The sequence below is a fragment of the Hibiscus syriacus genome, unplaced genomic scaffold (assembly GCF_006381635.1).
Source record: "Hibiscus syriacus cultivar Baekdansim isolate YM2019G1 unplaced genomic scaffold, ASM638163v2 tig00116951_pilon, whole genome shotgun sequence".
Taxonomy (NCBI): domain Eukaryota; kingdom Viridiplantae; phylum Streptophyta; class Magnoliopsida; order Malvales; family Malvaceae; genus Hibiscus; species Hibiscus syriacus.
The window spans coordinates 2,430,043-2,455,315 of NW_024063482.1; the positions used below are offsets into that span (position 1 = coordinate 2,430,043).

Below are 25,273 nucleotides of genomic sequence, written 5' to 3' on the forward strand. Positions count from 1 at the left end.
CGTTGTGAATTTGAAAACCGCGTTGCGATTTTGGAGAATCGCGTTGCGATTTTGGATAATCTTTTGGAAACTGTATTGCGAAACTGGAGTTCGCGTTGCGAATTTGTTGGTTATTTTCGTAAATCCAAAAAAAGTTGGTTAAAATCGTATATTATAAGACATTTTCGGTCACTAAAGTTATTTTCTCTTTTGAATTTGATTAGTTCCATTATACCTCTCATATTTTTTAAAACTTCAATTACACCTCTATTTTTTTTTTGGAAAAAAATTAGTCAGACCACAAATTGTTTTGTCGAGATCAGACATTAATAATATTATATATATAATATTTATACAATATAAATTAAAATATAAAGATAAAAATAGTATATTTTCTTGTCAATCCATTGTGTTATTGTGCATTCAATCCCAAACTCTAGATATGGTTTTACTACATTTTTAATCTATTTCCTCTTAATTGGCTTTCAACCCCATAAGTTTGGGTTTAGTACACATATAAATCTTAAAGATACAATAATACATAAATAACAATAACATAACCATTTCCTTGTATTCCAATTACATGTAAATATTACTGACGGGGCCATTTTATTTAACATGAATGCTTCCTATGTGACATAATAATATAACAAGACCAGCCTCCCTGGGAACTGAAATCTAAGCAAGCACCGTCGTTTCAACTGCAGCTTGTTGGATGACTTGGTCCATTTGCCCCTCTTCTCCATCCCATAATTCAGGTATTGCTTCTTTGATGTTGTGGATGTTACGTAACACATAATCTGCTTCGGGCAATGGTGTCGAGCTCCCGACCTGCCATCATTATTCTCGCATGTTAACCATCGGCATATAGGCAAGTTTCTAGGTGCTGCGATCGAAAACGAACTCATATATAGCTTACTATGACTGTGTGAAGCCCTGCTGCTTTTCCGGTCGCAATGTTTCGAGCACTATCATCGAAGAAAATCTGGAAAAAATACTAGAAAATGGGAATCCGTGACTGTTAAAGGAAGAAAAGAAAACTGTGTTCAAGGATTGAGTGTCTACTGTTTTCTTTGGGTCGACATTGGCGAGCTGAATAGCAGCTTCAAATGCTTCAAGCGAGGGTTTACAGAGAATTGGTGACTTATCAGCAGCATCCATGAAATCAGGTTGTTGAAGAGGAGGGTTAAGTGTTTCAAAGCATATGATGCCTTCAAAACATTCTTCCAAGCACAGCCCTTTAAGAACTTGTTGCGCATGTGCCTTGTCACCATTCGTGAAGATCTAAAACATCAACAAACATCTTAGAACAGACGACATATGTTTTCGTCCTTTTGTCATCTGTTCACTTACTATTTTCCTCTGTGGCATCGAAAGTAGTAGGTTTCTTAACACTGGATCTGGCCTCAGTGTTTCGTACGGTAATCTTCCATGAGCATAGGCATGAAACTCGTCGTTGTCGAATTCATAACCCAGAGCCTGAAATTTCATGAAAAAAGAAGCTAAAAAGCATAAAAGAAACTGACAGAAGCGAATTCAGGACAGAATAAACTTGTAAGTAACCTTTAACCCAGCCATAGTTGTTCCATATTCCCTGTATAATTCCAAGCACATTCTTGGTACTTCACTTTCTTCAATATCAAGGTATTTCAACATGAATTCTGCCATTAAAGCAAGTGAAATTGCTTATATCATAACAAAAACCAAAAAAAAACAGAAGGAAAAAAAATGAAAAACAATCATGTATGTGATTTATGGCCTTACCTTCTATGTTCTTGCGGCAAGCCAAGTTGAAACCTATACTCAAGGGGTAAAGAGTATCATCCAAGTCTGTAAATCATAAAAAAAACCCAAAGTCATAAATGGTTCTAAAAAAGCCCGAAACCAGAGGACGATCTGAGGAAAAAACTGCTACATGACACGATCTTGTTCCTAACGATTAAGAGATTAACCGTACCGAAGAGCAAGCATTCATATTTAGCTCCGGTGGCTCTCTCAACGATGTCCATCTTCATGAATGCACATAAAAGAAAGAGCTATGGAAGAGCAATAGCTAAGGACTTAGAGCTTAAGCATATATAGACAAGTTAGCCTTGTGTCCTCATGTGGAGAATGATAGCATATTCAGCAAATTCCACTTAGATTTTGATGAAAGCAACACAATCCCATTAACCGAGGGAGATGAGTCTCAAAAAAGGCACAAACTTATTAGAAGAAAACAATCAGCAAATCACAGTCCAATTTTAAAAAAGCATACACCTAAGAGTAATGGAAAAACTGTTCTGGTGCACGATCTAGTTGTGGCTGATAGGGGTGACCTATATATATATATATGAACTCAAGGATGAGACATCATCGCAATTGAATGACGTATTGATGCTGAAATTGGCTGATGTGGTGAGCATAATTTTATCTCTGTTTAGTACACGAGTATGAATTGTCTACTCACCAAATACATGAAAAGTAAGTTACCTGTCATTTTCTGCTATTGTTGCTGATTCGCTGATCTAATAAGAAATCAAACTTTTACTGATTAGGCATCCTCAAATAAAATAAAATTCCGTAGGTTCCAATGTATGTTGGCCACCTCAAGATGTCACTTAATTAAAAAATACATTTAATTCATGACGAGTAGAAAATGATTATAAAATATAAAAAATTAAAATTTTATGTAAAGATTCTTAAATAGAAAAGAAAAAAATTACTAAGGTCAAAAAAAAAATACAAGATAATTTAAAGAATTTGACTTTAATTTTAATTATAATCCCTATTATCTATTTATAGGTACAATTATTTGATTTGTACAGAAATTTTGCTTACTTAAGCTATGTTTCTTACTTTTTAATTAACTACTAATAGTAGAAATATGATTCAAATAGAATTTGGGTCACAATTTTTTTTAATAAAACTCTAATATTCTTCATCTTAATAATTCGAAAAGTATAAGGATTTCAAGACAAAAAAAAATCAAATTCCACGTAAATCTAAACTACAAATATTATTCAATTTGACAAACAAATTATCTACCTTAAGAACATATTAATCACCTCTTTCATGAAATCACTCAAGAGTATTAATCAACAATTATTTTCAACTGGATATAAATCTTTTCTAAGTTACAATATACGAAATAACTTAGTTTTCACAGTATTAAGCTCATCATAAGTATCAACTTTAATGAAAATTGTATCACCACTAACAATATCATGCACAACACGATCCTAATTATAAATGACAATTATATCTTTCTCGTTGTTTATCTTTGTGATTAATTAATTGGACTCTCTTTTTTCTTCTCAAATTCGTTATGTCCATGGTCTTGAACTCTTTTATACTTTTCATAATTGTTATGCCCACGACTGTTAAGTTTAACACAAAATCTTTTTTTATTTAGTCAAGATGTTTTCACTTGTAATGTTGTCATCTAACAAGGAGGAGGAAAGATCAACTGCATCATCTAAAACTATTAAACCTTATAAAAACATAAAATTTGATAACCTTTATCTATCATTTCATCACATGAGAGCCCTTGCAAAATTTCATGATTAACACATCAACGTCTCTACAAAGGAATCAACCTACTCTAATAGCCAAGACAAATAACCTCTCCTTGGGACTTTAGATGATATAATAGTTCCTAAAAATTATATAAATTATTGACTTTATTTAAATTATCAAGTAATAAAGTTGTCTTTTGTATAATAATCAACCTTATAATACAACTTATAATTAGTTTAGACCATTGGTAATCAATGAGTCGGTATTTTCTTTTCATTTAATCGAGTTAAATCGCTAGGTAATTAATAATTCGATTTTTTTTTATAATTTTATGTATTTTAATTTTAAGTAATTTTTTTATACATTTTATAAATTTTATAGTTTTCTTTTCTTTTCAATGATTTTATCTGGAAAATATTTTTTTATTTATTTTTATAATTTACACCTAATTAAATTCTTATTATCTAAAATAATCTAATGAGCCCTTACGAATGACATTTGTCACTATTATAGGGCTCGTTAGCCATTTAAGCAAAAAAAAATAACAGTCAACGTTAACAAAGACTTGATTGATTAAATTTCAATTATGAGGACTCAATTAAGTGTGAAAAATTTTATGAGAACTGATTTTCATTTTTTTAATTAAAGAAATACTTAAACTTATAAATTATTAAAATATTAAAAAAATTAAATATGATTGTAATCAACGAGGGTGCTAAAGAGAAAGTGGTCTGGTTCCCTAAAAAAATATTTATCCTATAATCGTTTAAGAAATTGTGTAATTATAAAATAGTTGAATTAAAAATGTATTTATTTATAAATTCATATTGGCTTAATAAAAATCTTGGTTGATTTTTTTATTATAATCTACATTTAAAAATGATGCTTTCTTTGTATGAATCAAGTTACTTTAGTGGTTAAAAAGATAATTTTTTTTTCTTAAAGGTTTCAGGTTCGAGCACCGGAAATTACAAGGGTGATTGAGCTTTCATTGTCCAATAGCTATGAATCTTTAGAGCAGATACTACTTTATAATCATCCTAATAAAAAATTGTTGCTTTCTCTCTCTAATTTTTCTTCTTTTTTCTCGTTGAATCATTCTCAATGTGTTATTTCATACTAACTAATGGTAGATAAGAGATCCGTAAGGCTTAGATTGCCTTTTGGGCTGTAAGCCCACTAGGAATTAATCTTTTTTTATGTTATATTAGCCCATTGTAATATGTATAACTTATGCCATTTTTTTATAAGTCTTGAGAGAATATAAAGTAGTATATGTCGAAACGATTTTTTTCTTAAAGGTAAAAAGGTGAGATTTTGAAAACCACATTAATTTATCTCGTTCAATCGATATTTTTTAAAAAAACAGATGCGATTTTTAAAAACTCTCGTTTCGAAAATTCTGGATTTTCTTTACGATCGAAAAAATACGGTTCAAAGAGTCACCACCAATCTTTGATTAGGGTGTGATTGGGCACCCAAAAATATTTGTTATTTTAAATAAAAATTAATTTTAATTAAAATAACAAGTTAAGATCTGTGTTACCAAAATCCGAGTTCGGGAGTCGGTTACGTGCAGGGAATGATTAGCACCCCCACAACGCCCTAAAACGGTACCTAGTCGATTAATTAATGTCTTTGCATTGAACTTTACAAATTCGAACTTAATTTGATTTTTGATCCCATAAAACAACGATGTAAATTTAAAAACATTCAAAAGCACTCAAACAAATTAAATTAACATTATCGTGTCGTTTTAGAAAGATAAAGAGTGTTCAATTATTTATAAATGTCGAGACCAGATCTTAAAAGCTATAACAACCTTTTCTCGATAAATTTAAATAAACGAACACTTCCTTTTCTTTCGTTCCCAAATTTTAAGCGAAGAATCGATTTTTAGGTTTCACTTTCGGGATACACTTTTATTTTAAAATTATTAAAAGCGGACCTCAAATCAGTTATGACTACCCACTTAAAACAATTTTAAATTAAAAGGGTATTACCCTTAATCCAATTATGTGATATGTCGAGTTATGCAAATGAGGCTATCATGTAAATTATGCAAAAAGTATGTCATGCCAAAATTAATTAAAAAACATTAAAAATATCATACAACGTGACATACAAAAAAATTATATACGTATATTTTAATTACAAATTATAAACTATGCCTATTAACATACAATGTACAAATATGACTCAAATATAAAAACAAAAACATAACATGCTAAACTAAAAATTTAAAAAGTATATATACATAAATGTAGTGACTAAATTTGAAGAAATGTAAAATTCGACATACAAATTAAAACTAAAGTATGGATTAAAATGAAACATGCGCATAAATGAGGAATCTACACCCAAATAATCTAATAAAATTACAACTAAAATTAAAAATGAGAAAATAGCTAAATCAAGACAAACATAAATGATTAAATTCAAAAGCAGTCCTAAAGGATTATCTAACATAACACATCTAGTAATCAACCCATTAATTAAGCAAGCAATGAAACTTGATAATCTTCTCATAATAAAGTCAAGTGACCTAAAAAGAATTTTCCCAACATATGAACAATAGTGCGGTTCCACTTCCAAAGTTCTGATTCATATTAAAAATTAAAAAAAGAATAAAAAGAATAAAAAGAAAAGATCATTTGTTTTCACCTTTGTTTTATAAAAGTAGCGGACCTTTAAAATCAAGCCCCTCTGTTTTTTTCGTCGACACGAGGGATCTTCGTTTTTGGTGACCCACGTTCGAATGAAAGACGTGAAAAGATAAATCCGAGGCTTTACCTCACCGGTCTACTGCTAGGTTCAGGTAGAAACAAGCGAGGTTCCCTAGATCCAAAGATTTACACTCGAGTAACTTGGATCTCCGATTAACATTTCATCTCCGACGAACAAGTAATATAAGTGTCTATTTTGATCCAAGATGGTTTCTTTCTCTCTAAATTTTACTATGAAGTTCTTTTTTTTCTGTGTTTTTTTTTTGGTTTGATGATGATTTTTCAAATGGTTTTATTCCACTACTCGACACCTTGCTAGTTCAGATGGCCTTTTTGCTTTGTGAATCAACACAAGAAAATAATGCTCATTTCTCTTTTTTTTTCGTTTTCAATAGCTAAGGATGATTTTATCTCTTCGAATAACTCAAAATCAGGTTGTATTCGTTGTTTTCCCCTCCCTTTTTTTTCCAAAACTGATCTCTGGCCCTTTTTTCTTAATATCTCTCCATTTTTTTCCGTTTCCTCTCCCTATAAAATCTATCTAAAACTCCCCCCTTTAGTTGATAGATTCCAGCGGTTAATTACCCCTCAAAAACTGACTCTTTACAGTTTTTAATTGCCTAAGTTTCGTGCTCCTCCACTACCAATAATTGATCCATCTTTTGTCAACTCCCTTATCACATTTATTAACTTCCTATAACCATTTTACTATCCAGGTTTCAAGTGGACTAGAGTTCACTTTGCTGAGGACCATTAGACTTGAATTGGGCCTCAACCTAGTTGGGCTTTCTTTAAGTCTGTCATCACTTCGAGTCTTCTCCGACTTAGCCCCGGACAAATCGAGTATCTATAGTATATGTTCAAATAATTTTAATCATTTAACGATAATGGTTCATGCCCTTGCATATGTGATATTCGAACTCAAAACCTCAAGGGATAATAATATTTATTCATAATTTTTATTGAAAAATAATAATTTTTTAATAGTCTGAGATTATTATAAGATAATATTTATTCAAAATTTTACTTAACCATTAAAAACGTACATATTTTGTAAACGTAATTACTTGAATTTGAATATAAACTTTAAAGATAATAATATTCTCTTTTATCATTGAAATCACGCACTGAATTCATTGAAAAATAATACTTTTAACTTCTATTTTTTATAAGTACAATAAAGTTAAATAATTGAATGGATTTTTTGGGGGTAAACTACGCTAATGGTTACTAATCTTTGAGTATTTTTTGTTTTCACCACTGATATTTCAAAAATCATCAACCAGTCACTAACGTTATCATTTGTTACAAATTGGTCACTCAATATTAACAACCGTTATTGTGGCTGATGGAAAGCTGACATACATATTAACTGTTGATTTGACACCGTTTGACCATTATTTTGACCCATACTTCTCTTCCATCTCCACTTTCTCGTCTCCATACTTTTTTTTTAACTTAACACCCATCATTTTCATTTGTCTTTCTTCTTCAATATGGGATAATTTTACTTAAGGGATATTACGCATGAATTTTATTCAATATGGGTTTTGAGGATTTTACACATTAATTTTATTTAACTTAAGGGAATAAATAACACAATTTATATCCTCCGAACTCATTTTACATTACCCATGACTTGATTATGATTGAATATAGGGAAACAAGAGCAATCACTAACTCGCAAGAGGAATGCAAAGAGATCCATTATTTATTTAAATGACAAGCCAAAACAATGAAAAACTAAATTCCGGTTGGATTTTTTTTCAAGCATACAAGGAGATAATTACAAATGGATGCAAAACGGTTTATCCTATCAATTGTCTCGATGAAAACGGAGAAAGGAGGAAAAAGGATACACGCACATACACTGGACAAAAAGGGGAAACCCAGATATGAAAATGCATTAGCAAAGTAAAGATGAACATTGGAAACTATTGACGAATCCTTATAATTTTCCTATGAGTATTATAATAAGAGACTCCAATTACTTGCCTCTTTTCATTTGTAGGAACCTTGCTTGTAAGCCTGGCAGTTTGCGTGGCATCCTGCTGATGAAGCCTCAGGGGTTGCTCGAAGAATCTCGCATAAGAGGTTTTGGCATTCACTCTGTAACACATAATGCAATAAATGTTGATAAATGAAGATATATAAGTTCAAGTAACTATGCCAAAATCACTACCCAAAAGCCAACACTGTAACCCCCAGTAACTTGAGATACTTCAGAATTAAGGTTTACATTTGTTGAAAGTGACTTTTTTGTGTTTGGGTCAATTTGTAGGGTAGATTTCGACTGAATAAGCTCTCCAACAACAACTTGATTACTCTTGTTTCCTCCGCTTTGTTCTTTTTTTAGAGATGGAATACTAAGATTGACGGAGAAAGACAAATAAAAATGGTGGGTTTTGAGTTAAAAAGAAGTATAGACATGAGAGAGTGGAGATGGAAGAGAAGGGTGGGTCAAAATAATGGTCAAACGTTGCTAAATCAGCAGTTAACATGTCATGTCAGCTTTCCGTCACCTACAATAATGGTTGTTAGCGTTGCGTTACCAATTTGTAATAAATGATAAAGTTAGTGATCGATTTATAACTTTTGAAACATCAGTGGTGAAAATAAAAACTTACTCAACCATTAGTGACTGTTTACATAGTTTACCCCTTTTTTGTGTTTGTAATTCTATCTTATTAGATAAAATTTATACCGTTTCTGTTTTGAATTCAGTGCTTGGGGTTTGAGGTCCAGATATTTGATTGCAGTTAACTAGCCTGCCTAACACAATTAATTTGAGCTTTATTTTTTGGGTAAATTATATGTTTAGTATTTCAATAACCATTTTTGTTATGTTTTGCTTATATAATTATTTTTTTAAATTATATCTAACGTTACGTTTTGGTTTCAATTTGATCATTGACATTGTTGATGTGGCATTTTTTATTTTTCACTAATGATGTGGTATTACCTTATGCTGACACATCAGTATCACTTATAATTTTTTAACAGCGGGTGACCATAATGAAACCAAAACTAAACATTAGGTATGATTTAAAAAATAATAATTGGGTGAGTAAAATGAAACAAAAGTAATAGCTGAGGTACTAAATGTGAAAGTCACCTTTTTTTATTGACGATATAAAAACCTATTTTAAATTCAACATGATGAGTATTTGATTATCTTTTTATAGTATTTTATTTTGTTCCAACTTCCAAGTTCTAACTAACAGGCAATAATAACATACATGCTGAAAACTTTTTACCCTTTGGAGGCGTCATTACTTTGAATTTTGGTGAATAATTTGTCAAACAACGTCATGATTACACTTCTTGAACTCGGTTGCATGGAAACGAGTTTGGAGATTTCAATTTACTTTGCTTTAAAAACGGGGTTGAAAAAAGGTTTCCTGATAAAAATATACCATTGGCTGCAGGTGATGAAGCAAAAGATGCCCTCCATGACTCATCCAACCCAGAATTATTGGAAGAAAAAAAAAACACTGCAATTTTGGGTTTTTTGTGCTGCTTTCAGTGTAGGATTTGAATGGATTGCTGGTAATATCTGTTTTCACTTTTGAAAAGCTGGTTTAGCTATTGACACTGGGGATGAATGGATGATATGAAGAGCAAATGATCCCTTTTTTTTCTAATCAACAATTGGTTACAGATAGAGAATTGCAACATCCCAATGCACAAACATGGCCATATGCAACAGGGCAAAGAAGAGTAAAAAGACACTAAAACAACCCTTATTCAGCAATTCTACCCCACAATCGCACACAAAAAAAGAGAGGCTAAATAGAATATTGTTTTGCTCACAAATGGTCCAAAAGCAAAGGTGATAATTTTTTTGTAACAGATTCAGAATCTATATACACCAGAGTGAGTTAAAAAGAGAGAGAGAGAGAGAGAGAGAGAGAGAGAGAGAAACTGTGGTACACACCTGATATTGAGAATGCCATTTTTTTTTACTTTTTTTGGCAAGTCAAAGAGAAGGGTTCCTTTCATATATGGCAAAGGAGAAGCTAAATATGTCCATAAGCTATTGTAAGTCTTTGGATGTCCTTAGCACACAAATCCGAATTCTGCAAAGCCTCTTGCTGTTGTTGCTGCTGCTGTTGATTAAAGGACCACATGGTGTTTGATGAACTATTGGTGAAGAAATCGGTTTCGGATTTGATCTCGATGTTGCATAAGGATTGTGTGGTTTGGTTCTGCAAAGCAGCCGCCAATAACAATGGATTGTTGAGATACTCTGGCCACTTGATTTCATCTCCTTGGTTTTCCATCAAATGGATTGGATTTGGAGCCTCTTTCTCCCATGAGTAACTGTTGCTCTCGAAGAATGAACTGCTGCTTTGTAGCTCGGTGCTGCTACTGCTATGAGGAGTAAACGAGGCCATCGAATGACTATCGGAGGAAACGGTGAGAGAAGGCTTGAAAGCCATGGGAGATGAGAGAAAAGAAGTCGTCAATGGTGGAAGAAGTGACGACATGGAACTCGAACAAAATTCGGAATCGATATCGAAACTTTTGTTACTAGTTTGAGTGAACCAGAGAGTAGTGTTCGGGAGTCGAGAATTGGAGGTATAGTTCAATTGATGAATCGGAAACGGGCTATCCATGAACAAGTCCTTGCTGCTGTTGATTGTGTTGGAGCAAGGAGAGGCGCCTTCCATCGAAATCGGTCCCTGTTTCGGATCGTCGGTGTTGAGGTTCAATTCGGTAGATGCACCAGAAGCCACATCCAGGCTATTTGTGGATTGTTGAATGTTTTTGTCTTCACCATTTTCAACCGCCGAGAGGGGCTTGTGAGTTACAGGATCAATGCCTCTCTGCCTAAGCTTCTTCTTCAAACAAGAGTTCCATAGATTCTTGATTTCATTGTCGGTCCTTCCAGGCAATTGTGCAGCTATTTGGGACCACCTGAAAGTTGAAAGAATTTTCTTATAGAGTTCTGCATAAAATCCAAAATCATGAGAGATAACAATAATACCTATTCCCCAGAACTGCATGAAGTTCAATTATGAGATTCTCTTCTTCTTGAGAGAATGTGCCTCTCTTTAAATCAGGTCTCAAGTAATTAATCCACCTTAATCTGCAACTCTTTCCACACCTCTGCAGACCTTCAAAATTTTCTCATATTTTTTCAGAAACAATTCATGTGGAAAAAAAAGATCGCATAAATTAGGTTACCACTTACCAGCTTGTTTAGGGACAGCGCTCCAACAGCCATGGCCATACCTTGTGATATGCCTCAAGAGCTTCTCATCTTCTTCAGGTGACCAAAGACCTTTTCTAAGCTTCTGCTTGTAACAGCAAGAGTGCCTCCCCATTTCAAGACGAGACCAAATGACAATGAGGAAGAAAACCCCTTTCCTAAAACAGCAAACTTTGCTGAATCCTAGGTGAAAAGAAAAAATTGTCAGCAAAATAGCAGTATCTTTGCAATGAAAAAGAGAGAAAGAAAGGGTTTTTGAAATAGGGCGGCTAGAAAATGAAGTAAGAGCTGAGAAAGGAAGTTGAATTAATATAAGAGGAGGGTGTTCACAAAGAAAAGTCGCATTCAATAAGGTGTTACTATATAACTTTATATGTATATATTCATGTGGACCAACTGCGGGTGTCCATCACCTGAAAATTTACCATTTAGAAACAGAGAAAAGAAATGTCCCACCATCCCTGCAAAAGACATTAATTCTCAAGACCTTTGATAGGACACATGTAACTCGGTCTATTGAACTCGTCTCAACTCATTAGCCAATATGAGGAAAAAGAAATGAAGAAAAAGCAGAGGAATATATGCAAGTGTTTAATCCGATCAGACGTGTCACTTTAAGGCTACCGAAGCGACCTATCGTAAAAATCTCGGAAAAATTAATTTTTTTATTAAAACATGTAAAATCTTTAAACAATTTATAAACACAATAGTAAAATTTAATAATACTTAGAAATAAAACAGATTCCAGACACATATATAAAAATAAAATAAAACCTACATGTCCCCTAATCACATGCACCGTACTTCGCAAACATCGTCGGTGGAACTCCTTACTGACGTCGATAATTGCACTGGTTAAATCCTTTTTACCTGAAAATAGTGAGTCAAGAGTGAGCTATGGGAAGCTCAATAATAAAAGATTATCAATTGATGCTACAGGACATGTAGACAAATGGAAAACAATAAAATTTCCTTGTTGACTTAGACGTATACATGTTTTCGGAATAAGCTGCGGTTTCACTGATATTTATTCGAGTAACATGCATGAAGATTTCAGTTCAGAGAAAACATTTAGGGAACCAGATTTAGAAGATTAGAAAAGTGTGTCTAGTGTGTTCCAACTAAAACCGATGAAAAGATATAATTTTTTTTAAAACAATAAATGTTAAAACATGTTTTCAAAACCATAGTGGAACTCTCCAATCGTACACCGTTTTGCAGTTCCCTAAGTACACAACAAAGGGAGTCAGCCTAAGGGAATGCCTTGGGGACCGAGAGCCTACCAAAAAAGGTTACTCGGGGCCACGGAGCCTACCCAAGAAGGATCTCGGGGCCACAAGGCCAACCCAAGAAAGATCTTGGAGCCTAACCAAGGGTCGCCTTAGGTCTGTAAGGATTTACCAGTTGGATCAGTGATGAACCTCCATACTCTATAATCCCACCAATATAAAAATCCAGTAGAAATTAATTTTAACCGTAAACCATAATATATGGATCGTGATCCAGTAGAAGTCTCGTAAACGTGACAATGAAATAAACCATGTAATTGCCCTCCGCCCGTACGCCATATGTAGTCCCATGATTAACCCAAAGAGCATCAACACATCATTACAAGCTAAAATCAATTCAAACATCAACCACAAAACCTTTTGAAAAAAAAAGAAAAAGCTCGAAACCCTTACCCACATTGGCGTCGACGACGGGGCAATTTTCAGACAAGGAGATCAGTCGGGTTAGGAGTGGACGACGATGGGGAACTCAGTGACGACGGCGGTGAGGCGAGCTAACAACCGAGGTGGACGAAATTTGCGTAAAATCAAATGACGGGGGAATAATTCCGACAGGGATTTGAGCTTTGATTCACGACGGAGGGAGGTATTTCACGACGTGATAAAGTTCGGGCTTTGGTCACCGGCCGATGCAGAGTCGAATGGGGGTAGCAATGGTCGGACAATGAGGTTTTGGGGAGGCCGGAGAGGCATTAATTTAAGGGGGAAATTTAGGGATTTGAGTTATGAAATTGGGGATTTTGGGGTTTCATCGATAGGGTAAGTTTATTTTCACTGACCAACAAAATGAGATAATTCGGGTTCAAGTCCTTAAATTTCCCACAATTTCTCTCTTGATACGACTTTAATTAGACACTTAAAATTATTTAAAAAAATTACCCCTAAATTAAGGTGTGACATGTGTGTCATCCTAAAGGTTATCATAGCTATTCGTAGACTAAAGAGTTACACAAATCTATTTGTCAAACTTTAGATTAGGTTATGGTAAATCACGTGGACATGTTAGATATATATATATTGTAACAACCCGAATTTTTTTACAAAAATAATATTTAATTGAAATTGGAGGTTAATTGTAAAAATTGGCAAAAATTGGGGACTAAATTGAAAGATTTTAAAATTTGGAGCTTGTGTTAGAGTTAAAGAAAATTCAGGGACTAAGCCCTGAATTTACCCAATAAAATTAGGTGAATTTTGGTTATATATGTTATATGCGTAGGTGGTTTTCTGCTTCAAAACAGAAAACCACCACCCCAAATTTCCTTTCCCCTACGTCCGTTTCCGACCCAGATCTAGACGCCGTCCGAATTCCGATTGTCGTTTGGAAACCACCGTTGTGTTCATAATCGAGCGAGGAACAAACCCTTCAATTTAATTGAAGTGAAACGCTGCCAAACGTCGGTAATTTACAGTCAAAGTCTTGACATTTTTATTAGCTCTATTACCGAGAAAATCTTAAATTCACCGCCGATCGTTGCTTCATTTACGACACCTCCTGCACCATCGTGTTCCTTGTTTCGTTTCGAGTTCGCCGGTGTCAACCTTGTTCGCTGTCGACGGCGGCGCGTGAGGAGGTGGAGCAGTCAAAGATTCGGCCGAGTTGAAATCGAGCTCTCCGCCGTTCAAAAATTTGAACCGATCGTTGTAAGTATCTCGAAATCGCTCAAAATAATTTTTAGAAATTTTTCCGGGATTTTTAGGGCCCCGGAGGAGGCCTCACGCGCCGTCGCAGGGAGAGTGGACGCTGCTCGAAATCGGTTTGACCGGTTTTCAACCGGTTTTGACCGATTCGAACCGTTTTGACCAGTTTGAACCGGTCTGACCGGTCTGAACCGACCCGAACCGACCGTTGACCCGACCCGCCCCGACCGTTGACCGTTGACTTCCTTTGACCAAAACTTAAAATGGCTTTGACCGAGCATTAAACGATCGTTAATCTTTTCCGAGTATACCTATTCTGATAGTTTTTGACGTCACGAATCCGTTTCTAAAGTCCGTTTCGTCAAATTCGAACCCGAAGGCCTCCAAATAGACGGTCAAAATGGTTGACTTTGACCAAGAATTTGAATTTTTGGAAAGTCATACTTTATGTTTTTCGACGTCCTGATTCCGATTCCGCAATCCGTTTGGCCAAATTCAGACTCGAAATACCCCAAATTGACAGTCAAACCCGAAAAATGCTTATATTCTTAAGAAGTTTAGCTTTGAACAATTAAATAGGATTTGAGACTGATAAATTATTATTGTTTGAAGGTACAAGAGACTCTTCGGATCGTTCGACAGCTCGACCCAGCTCTTCTAGATCAGTTAAACCACGTGTGCTAGTATTTACCCGTTCGAAAACTGTAGCAGAGCGTGGTGAAACCAGCAATCAGTAGATTTGCTATTTGAACCTATTGTTGAGGTATGTTCCCTACTTATTACTGAACTGTTTTATTGGTTTTAATATGTGGTACACCGAATTCATTGGTTATTGTTTTATAGATGCACCAATTTAATGTGACAATTTATGGAATATGGCTGCTATCTAATTTTTGTTTTGAAATGGTATATGATTACCATGTTTTTGGATTTATGGAATTTATATCACGGTGCAATTGAATTTTGGAATTGAATTACGATGGAATAGCTCTGATCAAGCTAAATGGGCCTAATGTGACTCTTGAGGGCCCCAAGATGTTTCATTAAGTCGGCTTTCCTTTGCTGTATGCTTAGGGTAAGCTATATGGACTTATTGACTTGGGCTTAAGGATACAAGCTTCATAGCATATCCTTAAGTCGGCTTTCTTTTTGCTATGTGCATAAAGTAAGCTATATGGAAAATAATTTTGGGAACTACTGATGGTGTACCAGAAAAGGGTTTAAACTATGATTTTCAAAAGTTAAACTCTTTTATGAATTTGTGAGATTTACTGGACTATGATTTGTACCTCTTATGATTTTATGGAAATGTTGGGACACACTGAGCCTAGCTCACCTTTCGAAAATGTTTTTCCCCTTTCAGATACTGTTGGTTAGATACCTCGGTTCGAGCACTTGGAGGATCAACATATCTCTTGAAGTAAATCAGATTGTAATGTTTTTATTTTGCAAGTTGACTTTATTTTGGTGCATGGACCTTATCTTAAAATATCCGATTTTATAATGATGACTCTTTTGTTATTACTATTCGGTTTATTGTGATTTTGAATTTGAAGACATGTTTTAAATTAATTTATTACTTATTGGTACTATATTTATGAGTTAGATTTTGATAGTATAATTTGTTTATAATTTTATGTTATTTATAATGTGATTTTATATTGATGGAATAACGGTTTCGGAAAATGTCTTTAATAATCATAATGTGATCCACTAGACTTAGTCGAGACGCATAGGCCGGGTCTAGGGGGTTACATTGATTGGTATCAGAGCTTTTGGTTTTTAACCCTCGGACTGTGGATGAGTCCACATTGAAAATACAGTTTTGAAATATTTTACAAAACGAGTTACTAAGGCCATGTCACAAAGTTATTAAGATTTTAACTATGTTCGAGACTCCAAGTGCTTATCTAACCTTAAGTTTATCTTCTGTAGTAATCTCAAGATCTATCAAAATGAGTGCTAGACGTGGTCGTCGAACTAGCCGTGGACGAGGTCGAGTGGCTAGATTTGCAGATCCGATTGATGAGATACGAGTAGATCCCCCACCTCCGATAGGTGATCCTGCTCCTACGACCCCAACGGATATGCCACCCACCGATGGTATTGGCATGACTACACCGATCATAGGAGCGACCGATATTGAGTCAGAGTCTACTGGAGTTGCATTGGATGAGAATTTTAGTAGACAGTTTCTGCAGTTAATACAGGGAGCAGTCAGAGCTACTGGTGTTGTATCTGAGGTTCCTATTTCACAGACGTTGATTGCTAATGGAGTTAGAACTTTTGGGGGACAGATTGGTGGAGCTCCTACTGAAGCTGAGGATTGGCTCCAGGATACAGAGAGACGCATGGATCAGTTGGGTTTGGACTCAACTAAGAGATATCTGGGTGCTGTAGCAATGTTAGATGGTAATGTCTACACTTGGTGGGAGTCAGTGACCAGTAGTGTTCCTACCGATCGTTTGACCTGGAATTTCTTTAAAGATCGTTTTCGGAGTCATTTTCTGGGAGAGCGCTACTTAGCTCAGAGACGACAACAGTTTCAAGACTTGGTTCAAGGAGACATGACTATTTCTGAGTATGAGATCGAGTTCTTGAAGTTGCTGAAGTATGGATTCAGTATGGTACCTACTGAGAGAGATCGATGTCGTAAATTTGCTCTTGGACTCAGATACGAGCTGCGTAGGCAAGTTGTAACCCATCAGGATGAAATATTTGATGTGCTGGTGGGCAGAGCCAAAGATACTGAAGAGGTAGAGGTTTTAGCTTCTGGTAGAGAGCGCGTTGATCAGGAACGATCTAAGAAATTTTCAGGCCCGATGGAGTTATCAGCACAGTACGGGAAGAGGACTCGTACTTCAGCCCCTCAGAGAAGTAATACACGTTTCAGGCCATCAGCATTCTCACCGTTAGTTGGCAGTCGAGGCGGTTTCTCGTCGTATTATCATGGGTTCCTCTGTGAGTTTTGTGGTAAACAACACACATGAGAGTGTCGTAAGAAGATGGGTCTTTGCTATCAGTGTGGATCTAGTGGTCATTTTTGAAGGGATTGTCCTCAGCTAGCTTCGTTTGAGCAGACCGCTACTCAGACTCCTGTGCGTTCGCAGACTACAGTACAGACTCCAATTAGAGATCGTAGTCAAGGAAAGACTCGAGGATCAGTGTCCAGGACAGACAGTAGAGCCCGACCTCAGCAAAGTAGAGAGCCAACAGTTTCTGAGGCTAGACAACCAGCCTTGGTTTATGTCACTAGACGTCGTGATGACAGAGATGAGCCTGAGGTTATTGCAGGTACATTTACTATTTATTCCATTCCATACTTTGCACTATTGGACAATGGCTCCACCCACTTCTATGTATCGAGATCAGTATCTTGAAACCTTCATATTCCGATCGAGAAGACTAAAAATACTGTTACAGTTACAAGTCCAGTAGGACAAGCAGTATTAGTGAATAAAGTATTCTGGCGTTGTCCTCTCGAGGTTCAGGGAGAAATTTTTCTCGCTGATCTTATGGAGCTTCCTTTAGAGGAGTTCGATCTAATTCTTGGAATGGATTGGTTGAATAAACACAAGGTAAAGCTGGATTGCGAATACAAGCGGGCTACTCTGAAGACTTCAGATGGTCGGACTGTTGTGTTAATTGGTGAACGGCGTGGTTATCTCTCCAATATAGTTTCAGCGATGGAAATTGATCGTATGATCCGGAAGGGATTTGAGACCTTCATTGCTTGTATTTTGAACACCAAATGTGCATTGTCCACGATCGAGGAGATTCATACAGTTAGCGAGTTTCCTAATGTTTTTACAGAGGAGTTGCCTGGGTTACCTCCTGATAGAGAGGTAGCGTTCGAGATTGAGACTTATCCGAGATCTTCACCTATTTCTATGGCACCTTATCGTATGGCTCCAAAGGAACTTAAGGAGTTGAAAGTCCAATTGCAAGAATTATTCGATCGAGGATTTATCCGACATAGTACTTCACCATGGGGAGCTCCAGTTCTGTTCGTGAAAAAGAAGGATGGGTCACTAAGATTATGTATTGACTATCGGAAATTGAACAAGATGACGGTCAAGAATAAATACCCACTACCCAGGATTGATGACTTATTTGATCAATTGCGAGGAGCTACTGTATTCTCTAAGATTGATCTTCGTTCGGGGTATTATCAATTGAAAGTTAAAGGATCTGATGTTGCAAAAACGACCATTCGCACTAGATATGGTCATTAAGAATTTTTAGTGATGCCTTTTGGTTTGACGAACGCTCCTGCAGCTTTCATGGATTTGATGAATCGGGTGTTCCGACCATATTTGGATCAATTTGTGGTGGTCTTCATTGACGATATTCTGATCTATTCTCGTACTGAGGCAGAGCATGATGAGCATTTGAAGATCGTTCTGCGGACTTTGAGAGAGCATCGTCTATATGCCAAACTAAGCAAGTGTGAGTTTTGGCTTCAAGAAGTGTCGTTTCTGGGGCATATTATTTCTGCGCTAGGTGTTCAGGTCGATCCCAGCAAGATAGAGGCTATTATGAATTGGAAATGACCTAAGAACGTATCTGAGATTCGTAGTTTCTTGGGCTTGGCTAGTTATTATCGACGTTTTGTTGAAGGCTTCTCGATCATTGCTTCTCCTTTGACAAAGTTGTTAAGGAAGAATGTGTCGTTTGACTGGGGCGAGGCACAACAGGAGAGCTTTGAGAAATTAAAGGTGGTTTTGACTCAAGCACCGGTGTTGATTCAACCAGAGTCCGGGAAGGATTTTACAATGTATAGTGATGCTTCACATTCAGGACTTGGTTGTGTTTTAATGCAGGAAAGTAAGGTGGTAGCTTATGCATCCCGTCAGCTGCGGCCGCATGAGTGTAACTATCCTACTCACGATTTAGAGTTGGCAGCAATAATTTTTTCCTTGAAGATTTGGAGACACTATCTTTATGGAGAAAAGTGTTACATTTTCACAGATCATAAGAGCTTAAAGTATCTTCTGACCAAGAAGGAGCTTAATTTGAGACAGCGTAGCTGGTTAGAGCTTCTAAAGGATTATGATTGCGTGATTGATTATCACCCTGGTAAAGCTAACATTGTAGCGGATGCTTTGAGTCGAAAGACGGTATCGGAGTTGAGGTATTTAATGGCCAAGATGAATTTATATGACGATGGAACTTTGTTAGCAGAATTGCAAGTTAAGTCGACCTTGGTTGATGAGATCAAGGCTAAGCAGCCCCTTGATAGCTCATTGCTTTCCATCTTTGAGCAAGTAGAGAAGGGGACAAACTCAGATTACGCAATTGATCAGGATGAAGTTTTATGCTTTAAAGGTAGATATTGTGTGCTTATTGATGCTGAGTTGAGGCAGACTATCCTTACTGAGGCTCATAGTAGTCCATATGCTATGCACCCCGGAGGAGATAAGATGTACCGGAATTTGAGAGAGAGGTATCATTGGATTGGGATGAAGAAAGACATATCTGATTTTGTGGCTAGGTGTTTGACTTGTCAACAAGTTAAGGCAGAACATCAACATCCATCAGGTTTGTTACAGCCTATCAAGATTCCTGAATGGAAACGGGAGCGTATTACTATGGATTTTGTTACTGGCTTGCCTATGACTCCTTCGAAAAAAAATTCAGTTTGGGTGATTGTTGACAGACTTACAAAGGCAGCTCACTTCATTCCTGTGCGAGTAAATTATACTTGGACAAGCTGGCAAGATTGTATATTTCAGAGATTGTCAGATTGCATGGTGTTCCATTGTCTATTATTTTTGATCGAGATCCGAGATTTACTTCGAGATTTTGGAAGGCGTTACATACGACTTTGGGAACAAGATTGGATTATAGTACATCCTTTCATCCACAAACTGATGGTCAATCTGAGAGAGTAATTCAGATTCTGGAGGATATGTTGCGGGGTTGCGTAATCGATTTTCATGGTAGTTGGGAGAACTTTTTGCCGTTGGCTGAATTTGCTTACAATAACAGTTATCAGACCAGCATTCGTATGGCACCCTATGAAGCACTCTATGGGCGTAAATGTCGCACTCCAATCTTTTGGACTGAGTTGCGTGATAGGAAAACTTTGGGACCTGAGTTAGTGCGGGAGACAGAGGACACAGTCAGATATATCTGTGACCGTCTGAAAGAGGCATTTGATAGGCAGAAATCTTTTGCAGATCAGAGAAGGAAAGATATGCAGTTTGAGGTTGGAGATCAGGTCTTTTTAAAAGTTTTACCCTGGAAGAAAGTATTGAGATTTGGACGTAAGGGTAAACTGAGTCCGCGATTTATTGGGTCGTATCGTATTTTGAAGAAAGTTAGACCTGTTGCTTATCAGCTCGAGTTGCCTTCTCATCTTAGTCGTATTCATGATGTTTTTTATGTGTCTATGTTAAGGCGATACCGTCCAGATCCAAGTCACATCATTCAGGTTGAGGAAGTAGAGCTGAGACCTGATTTGTCATATGAGGAAGAGCCCATTCATATCTTAGAAAGAGATGAGAGAGTTCTTCGGAATAGGCGCATTCCAATGGTCAAAGTTCAATGGAGTAATCGAGGCCTCTCAAAAGCTACTTGGGAGACATTGGAGTCAATGGAGGCTCAGTTTCCTCAATTATTCTCATAAGGTAAATTTCAAGGACGAAATTTCTTGTAGAGGGGGAGAATTGTAACAACCCGAATTTTTTTACAAAAATAATATTTAATTGAAATTGGAGGTTAATTGTAAAAATTGGCGAAAATTGGGGACTAAATTGAAAGATTTTAAAATTTGGAGCTTGTGTTAGAGTTAAAGAAAATTCAGGGACTAAGCCCTGAATTTACCCAATAAAATTAGGTGAATTTTGGTTATATATGTTATATGCGTGGGTGGTTTTCTGCTTCAAAACAGAAAACCACCACCCCAAATTTCCTTTCCTCTACGTCCGTTTCCGACCCAGATCCAGACGCCGTCCGAATTCTGACCGTCGTTTTGAAACCACCGTTGTGTTCATCATCGAGCGAGGAACAAACCCTTCAATTTAATTGAAGTGAAACGCTGCCAAACGTCGGGAATTTACAGTCAAAGTCTTGACGTTTTTATTAGCTCTATTACCAGGAAAATCTTAAATTCACCGCCGATCGTTGCTCCGTTTACGACACCTCCTGCACCATCGTGTTCCTTGTGTCGTTTCGAGTTCGCCGGTGTCAACCTTGTTCGCCGTCGACGGCGGCGCGTGTGGAGGTGGAGCAGTCAAAGATTCGGCCGAGTTGAAATCGAGCTCTCCGCCGTTCACAAATTTGAACCGATCGTTGTAAGTATCTCGAAATCGCTCAAAATAATTTTTAGAAATTTTTTCGGGATTTTTAGGGCCCCGGAAGAGGCCTCACGCGCCACACGCGCCGCCGCAGAGAGAGTGGACGCTGCTAGAAACCGGTTTGACCGATTCGAATCGTTTTGACCGGTCTGAACCGGTTTGACCGGTCTGACCCGACCCGACCGTTGACCGTTGATTGTTGACCGTTGACTTCCTTTGACTAAAACTTAAAATGGCTTTGACCGAGCATTAAACGACCGTTAATCTTTTACGAGTATACCTATTCTAATAGTTTTCGACGTCCCAAATCCGTTTTCGAAGTCCGTTTTGTTAAATTCAAACCCGAAGGCCTCCAAATCGACGGTCAAAGTGGTTGACTTTGACCAAGAATTTGAATTTTCGGAAAGTCATACTTTATGTTTTTCGACGTCCTGATTCCGTTTCCGCAATCCGTTTGGCCAAATTCAGACTCGAAATACCCCAAATTGACAGTCAAACCCGAAAAATGCTTATATACTTAAGAAGTTTAGCTTTGAACAATTAAATAGGATTTGAGACTGATAAATTATTAATTTTTGATGGTACAAGAGACTCTTCGGATCGTTCGACAGCTCGACCCAGCTCTTCTAGATCAGTTAAACCACGTGTGCCAGTATTCACCCGTTCGAAAACTGTAGCAGAGCGTTGTGAAACCAGCAATCAGTAGATTTGCTATTTGAACCTATTGTTGAGGTGTGTTCCCTACTTATTACTGAACTGTTTTATTGGTTTTAATATGTGGTACACCGAATTCATTGGTTATTGTTTTATGGATGCACCAATTTAATGTGACAATTTATGGAATATGGTTGCTATCTAATTTTTGTTTTGAAATGGTATATGATTACCATGTTTTTGGATTTATGGAATTTATGTCACGGTGCAATTGAATTTTGGAATTGAATTACAATGGAATAGCTCTGATCAAGCTAAATGGGCCTAATGTGACTCTTGAGGGCCCCAAGATGTTTCATTAGGTCGGTTTTCCTTTGCTGTGTGCTTAGGGTAAGCTATATGGACTTATTGACTTGGGCTTAAGGATACAAGCTTCATAGCCTATCCTTAAGTCGGCTTTCTTTTTGCTATGTGCATAAAGTAAGCTATATGGAAAATAATTTTGGGAACTACTGATGGTGTACCAGAAAATGGTTTAAACTATGATTTTCAAAAGTTAAACTCTTTTATGAATTTGTGAGATTTACTGGACTATGATTTGTACCTATTGTGATTTTATGGAAATGTTGGGACACACTGAGCCTAGCTCACCTTTCGAAAATGTTTTTTCCCTTTCAGATACTGTTGGTTAGATACCTCGGTTCGAGCACTTGGAGGATCAACATATCTCTTGAAGTAAATCAGATTGTAATGTTTTTATTTTGCAAGTTGACTTTATTTTGGTGACATGGACCTTATCTTAAAATATCGGATTTTATAATGATGACTCTTTTGCTATTACTGTTCGGTTTATTGTGATTTTGAATTTGAAGACATGTTTTAAATTAATTTATTACTTATTGATCTTATATTTACGAGTTGGATTTTGATAGTATAATTTATTTATAATTTCATGTTATTTATAATGTGATTTTATATTGATAGAATAACGGTTTCGGAAAATGTCTTTAATAATCATAATGTGATCTACTAGACTTAGTCAAGACGCATAGGCCGGGTCTAGGGGGTTTTATATATATAGTAGTTGACTAGAAAAGTTGTATCTGAAGCATGTGGCTTGTTGGAGACTCTGATAAGTAGAAATGCATGTTTGAAGACTTTGATTGACGGAGTGCTGACAGTTTAAACGAATCTAGTCTGATGAAGACTTGAAGATTTCCAGAGACCGTCCTCGAAAATATAATAAATATACATATCAAAAGGAAATAGGATGCAGTCCATGCATTGATCTATGATCTTTTTGGGGGATTCTTGAGAATGATGATCACTTTGAAAAGTATAATCATTACGTGGAAAGAAACAAGTAAATTTCTTTGTTCATGTTCTGGAAATTAAGAATGTGTTTCCTGTTTGAGATGAATTTGAGTGGAGTGTTATAAATTACCAAACTGGCTAACTCCACGAATATTTTTCTACTCGGAGATTCAAGACTCATTCATAATATTTTTCCAGTCTTCTCCCCTCTCATTAATTGAAAGATGGAAGTGCTTTCTTCTCACGCCAACCACCAGATTTGAGAAACCAATTAAAACTTCATAGATTTGCAGACGTTGAAGCTTTGAAGGTGACTGATTAGTTTGTATATTTTTCAGATCATGCAATAAATTCCTACTACATCATGTAGATTTATTTCGTTTTTAGTAACATCAACTGCAACACCATTCATTTCTATTCGATATGTATTCCAATAAGGGCGAGAATCAAATTTACTAGATATATGAAATAATATATTTTTTTTAAATGCGTTACTATCACATACTTGTATGATAGCTATTTTTCCCTAGATTGGAATATTATGGTTTCTCGGTTCATACTTTTTATGTTCACGCCTTTGAGAATATTTTTCTATCGTGGTAAAGTTTAAGCGATTAAAAGAAATGTTATTATTTTTAAAGATTTTATGTTCGAACAGTTACGTTGATTTGTGTACATTCATTATCAATTAACTGATAAGATCATAAACATATATTTTCTAAAAAATACTCTGATATTTGTACGAGGTCAGTTTGTGCAAGAAAGCTTACTTAAATGTTCAATAAAACAAAGCTCAGCAATAAAATAAGTAAACAAAAGATTCGTTGTAGAGATTAGTTTCATAAATTAATTACAAGATTTATATTATATATGTTAATAAGCTTGATCTGGACCACATTTGCTGAAATTTTATTATTCGGCCCAGATTTAAAATCCATAATCCAGAGGCAGCAGCTAAGAAGGAAAACGAAATTAAATTTAAAATGAAGATATGATCAACACCACCAAGAATAATTAATTATTTTTTTTATTATTATTATTTATCAAATGATTTAACAAGCGTATGACTGGAAAGATAACAATAAATTCGTGAAATTATTCCAAATCATTAGCTGTCCGTCTCTGGCGGCGTGGCCCACATTGTAACGTGAAACCCATGGGGGAATCTTGATAAAAAGATTATTCATACATCAATTGTGCATACGATTTTTTTTAAAGGTAAATTACATAAATAATTCCTTGATTATTGACTTTTCTTTTAGGTAAAGTAAATAAATAGTTTATTAATTATAGAATATTATTTTGTTAAATTCTTTAATTATAAAAAAATATTTTATTGAATCTTTTAACTAGTAAAAGTTATAAAATAATTATTTGATTATTCATATATTTTAAATTTGATCTTTTCTCTTGAAAAATTGATTGTCATCTGAGTTGTACGTTAACATATTGACTTAGATATGATAAAATTTGATTATAGAACCGTTTGAGTTGAATTTTGTGTATCAACTCTCCATTTACATTATATCAGCGAGTCGATGCTTAAAATATTATGTGATCGAGCCAGCATTTGAAAGCAAAGATATTGTCAGTAGGTATCATTAAAATATAATTTTATCATATCTCAACCAGTTAGTTAATATCTAGCTTTAACCA

The 25,273-nt window shown here is 35.7% G+C and overlaps 2 protein-coding genes across 2 annotated transcripts; both read right to left on the reverse strand.

Moving 5' to 3' along the window:
- Positions 1 to 521: 521 nt before the first annotated feature.
- On the reverse strand, positions 522 to 2,260 carry LOC120188725 (uncharacterized protein C24B11.05-like). The gene is made up of 7 exons (XM_039192126.1): positions 1,937 to 2,260; positions 1,744 to 1,809; positions 1,543 to 1,640; positions 1,333 to 1,458; positions 1,045 to 1,263; positions 899 to 964; positions 522 to 810 (listed from the first exon to the last, which is right to left on the reverse strand). The coding sequence occupies exons 1-7, from the start codon at positions 1,992 to 1,994 to the stop codon at positions 658 to 660; spliced, it is 786 nt and encodes a 261-aa protein (XP_039048057.1). The 5' UTR covers positions 1,995 to 2,260; the 3' UTR covers positions 522 to 657.
- Positions 2,261 to 9,836: 7,576 nt separating this feature from the next.
- LOC120188793 (transcription factor MYB61-like) lies at positions 9,837 to 11,746 on the reverse strand. The gene is made up of 3 exons (XM_039192190.1): positions 11,401 to 11,746; positions 11,194 to 11,323; positions 9,837 to 11,123 (listed from the first exon to the last, which is right to left on the reverse strand). Exons 1-3 carry the CDS (start codon positions 11,531 to 11,533, stop codon positions 10,223 to 10,225), a joined length of 1,164 nt encoding a protein of 387 aa, XP_039048121.1. The 5' UTR covers positions 11,534 to 11,746; the 3' UTR covers positions 9,837 to 10,222.
- Between the last annotated feature and the right edge of the window lie 13,527 nt (positions 11,747 to 25,273).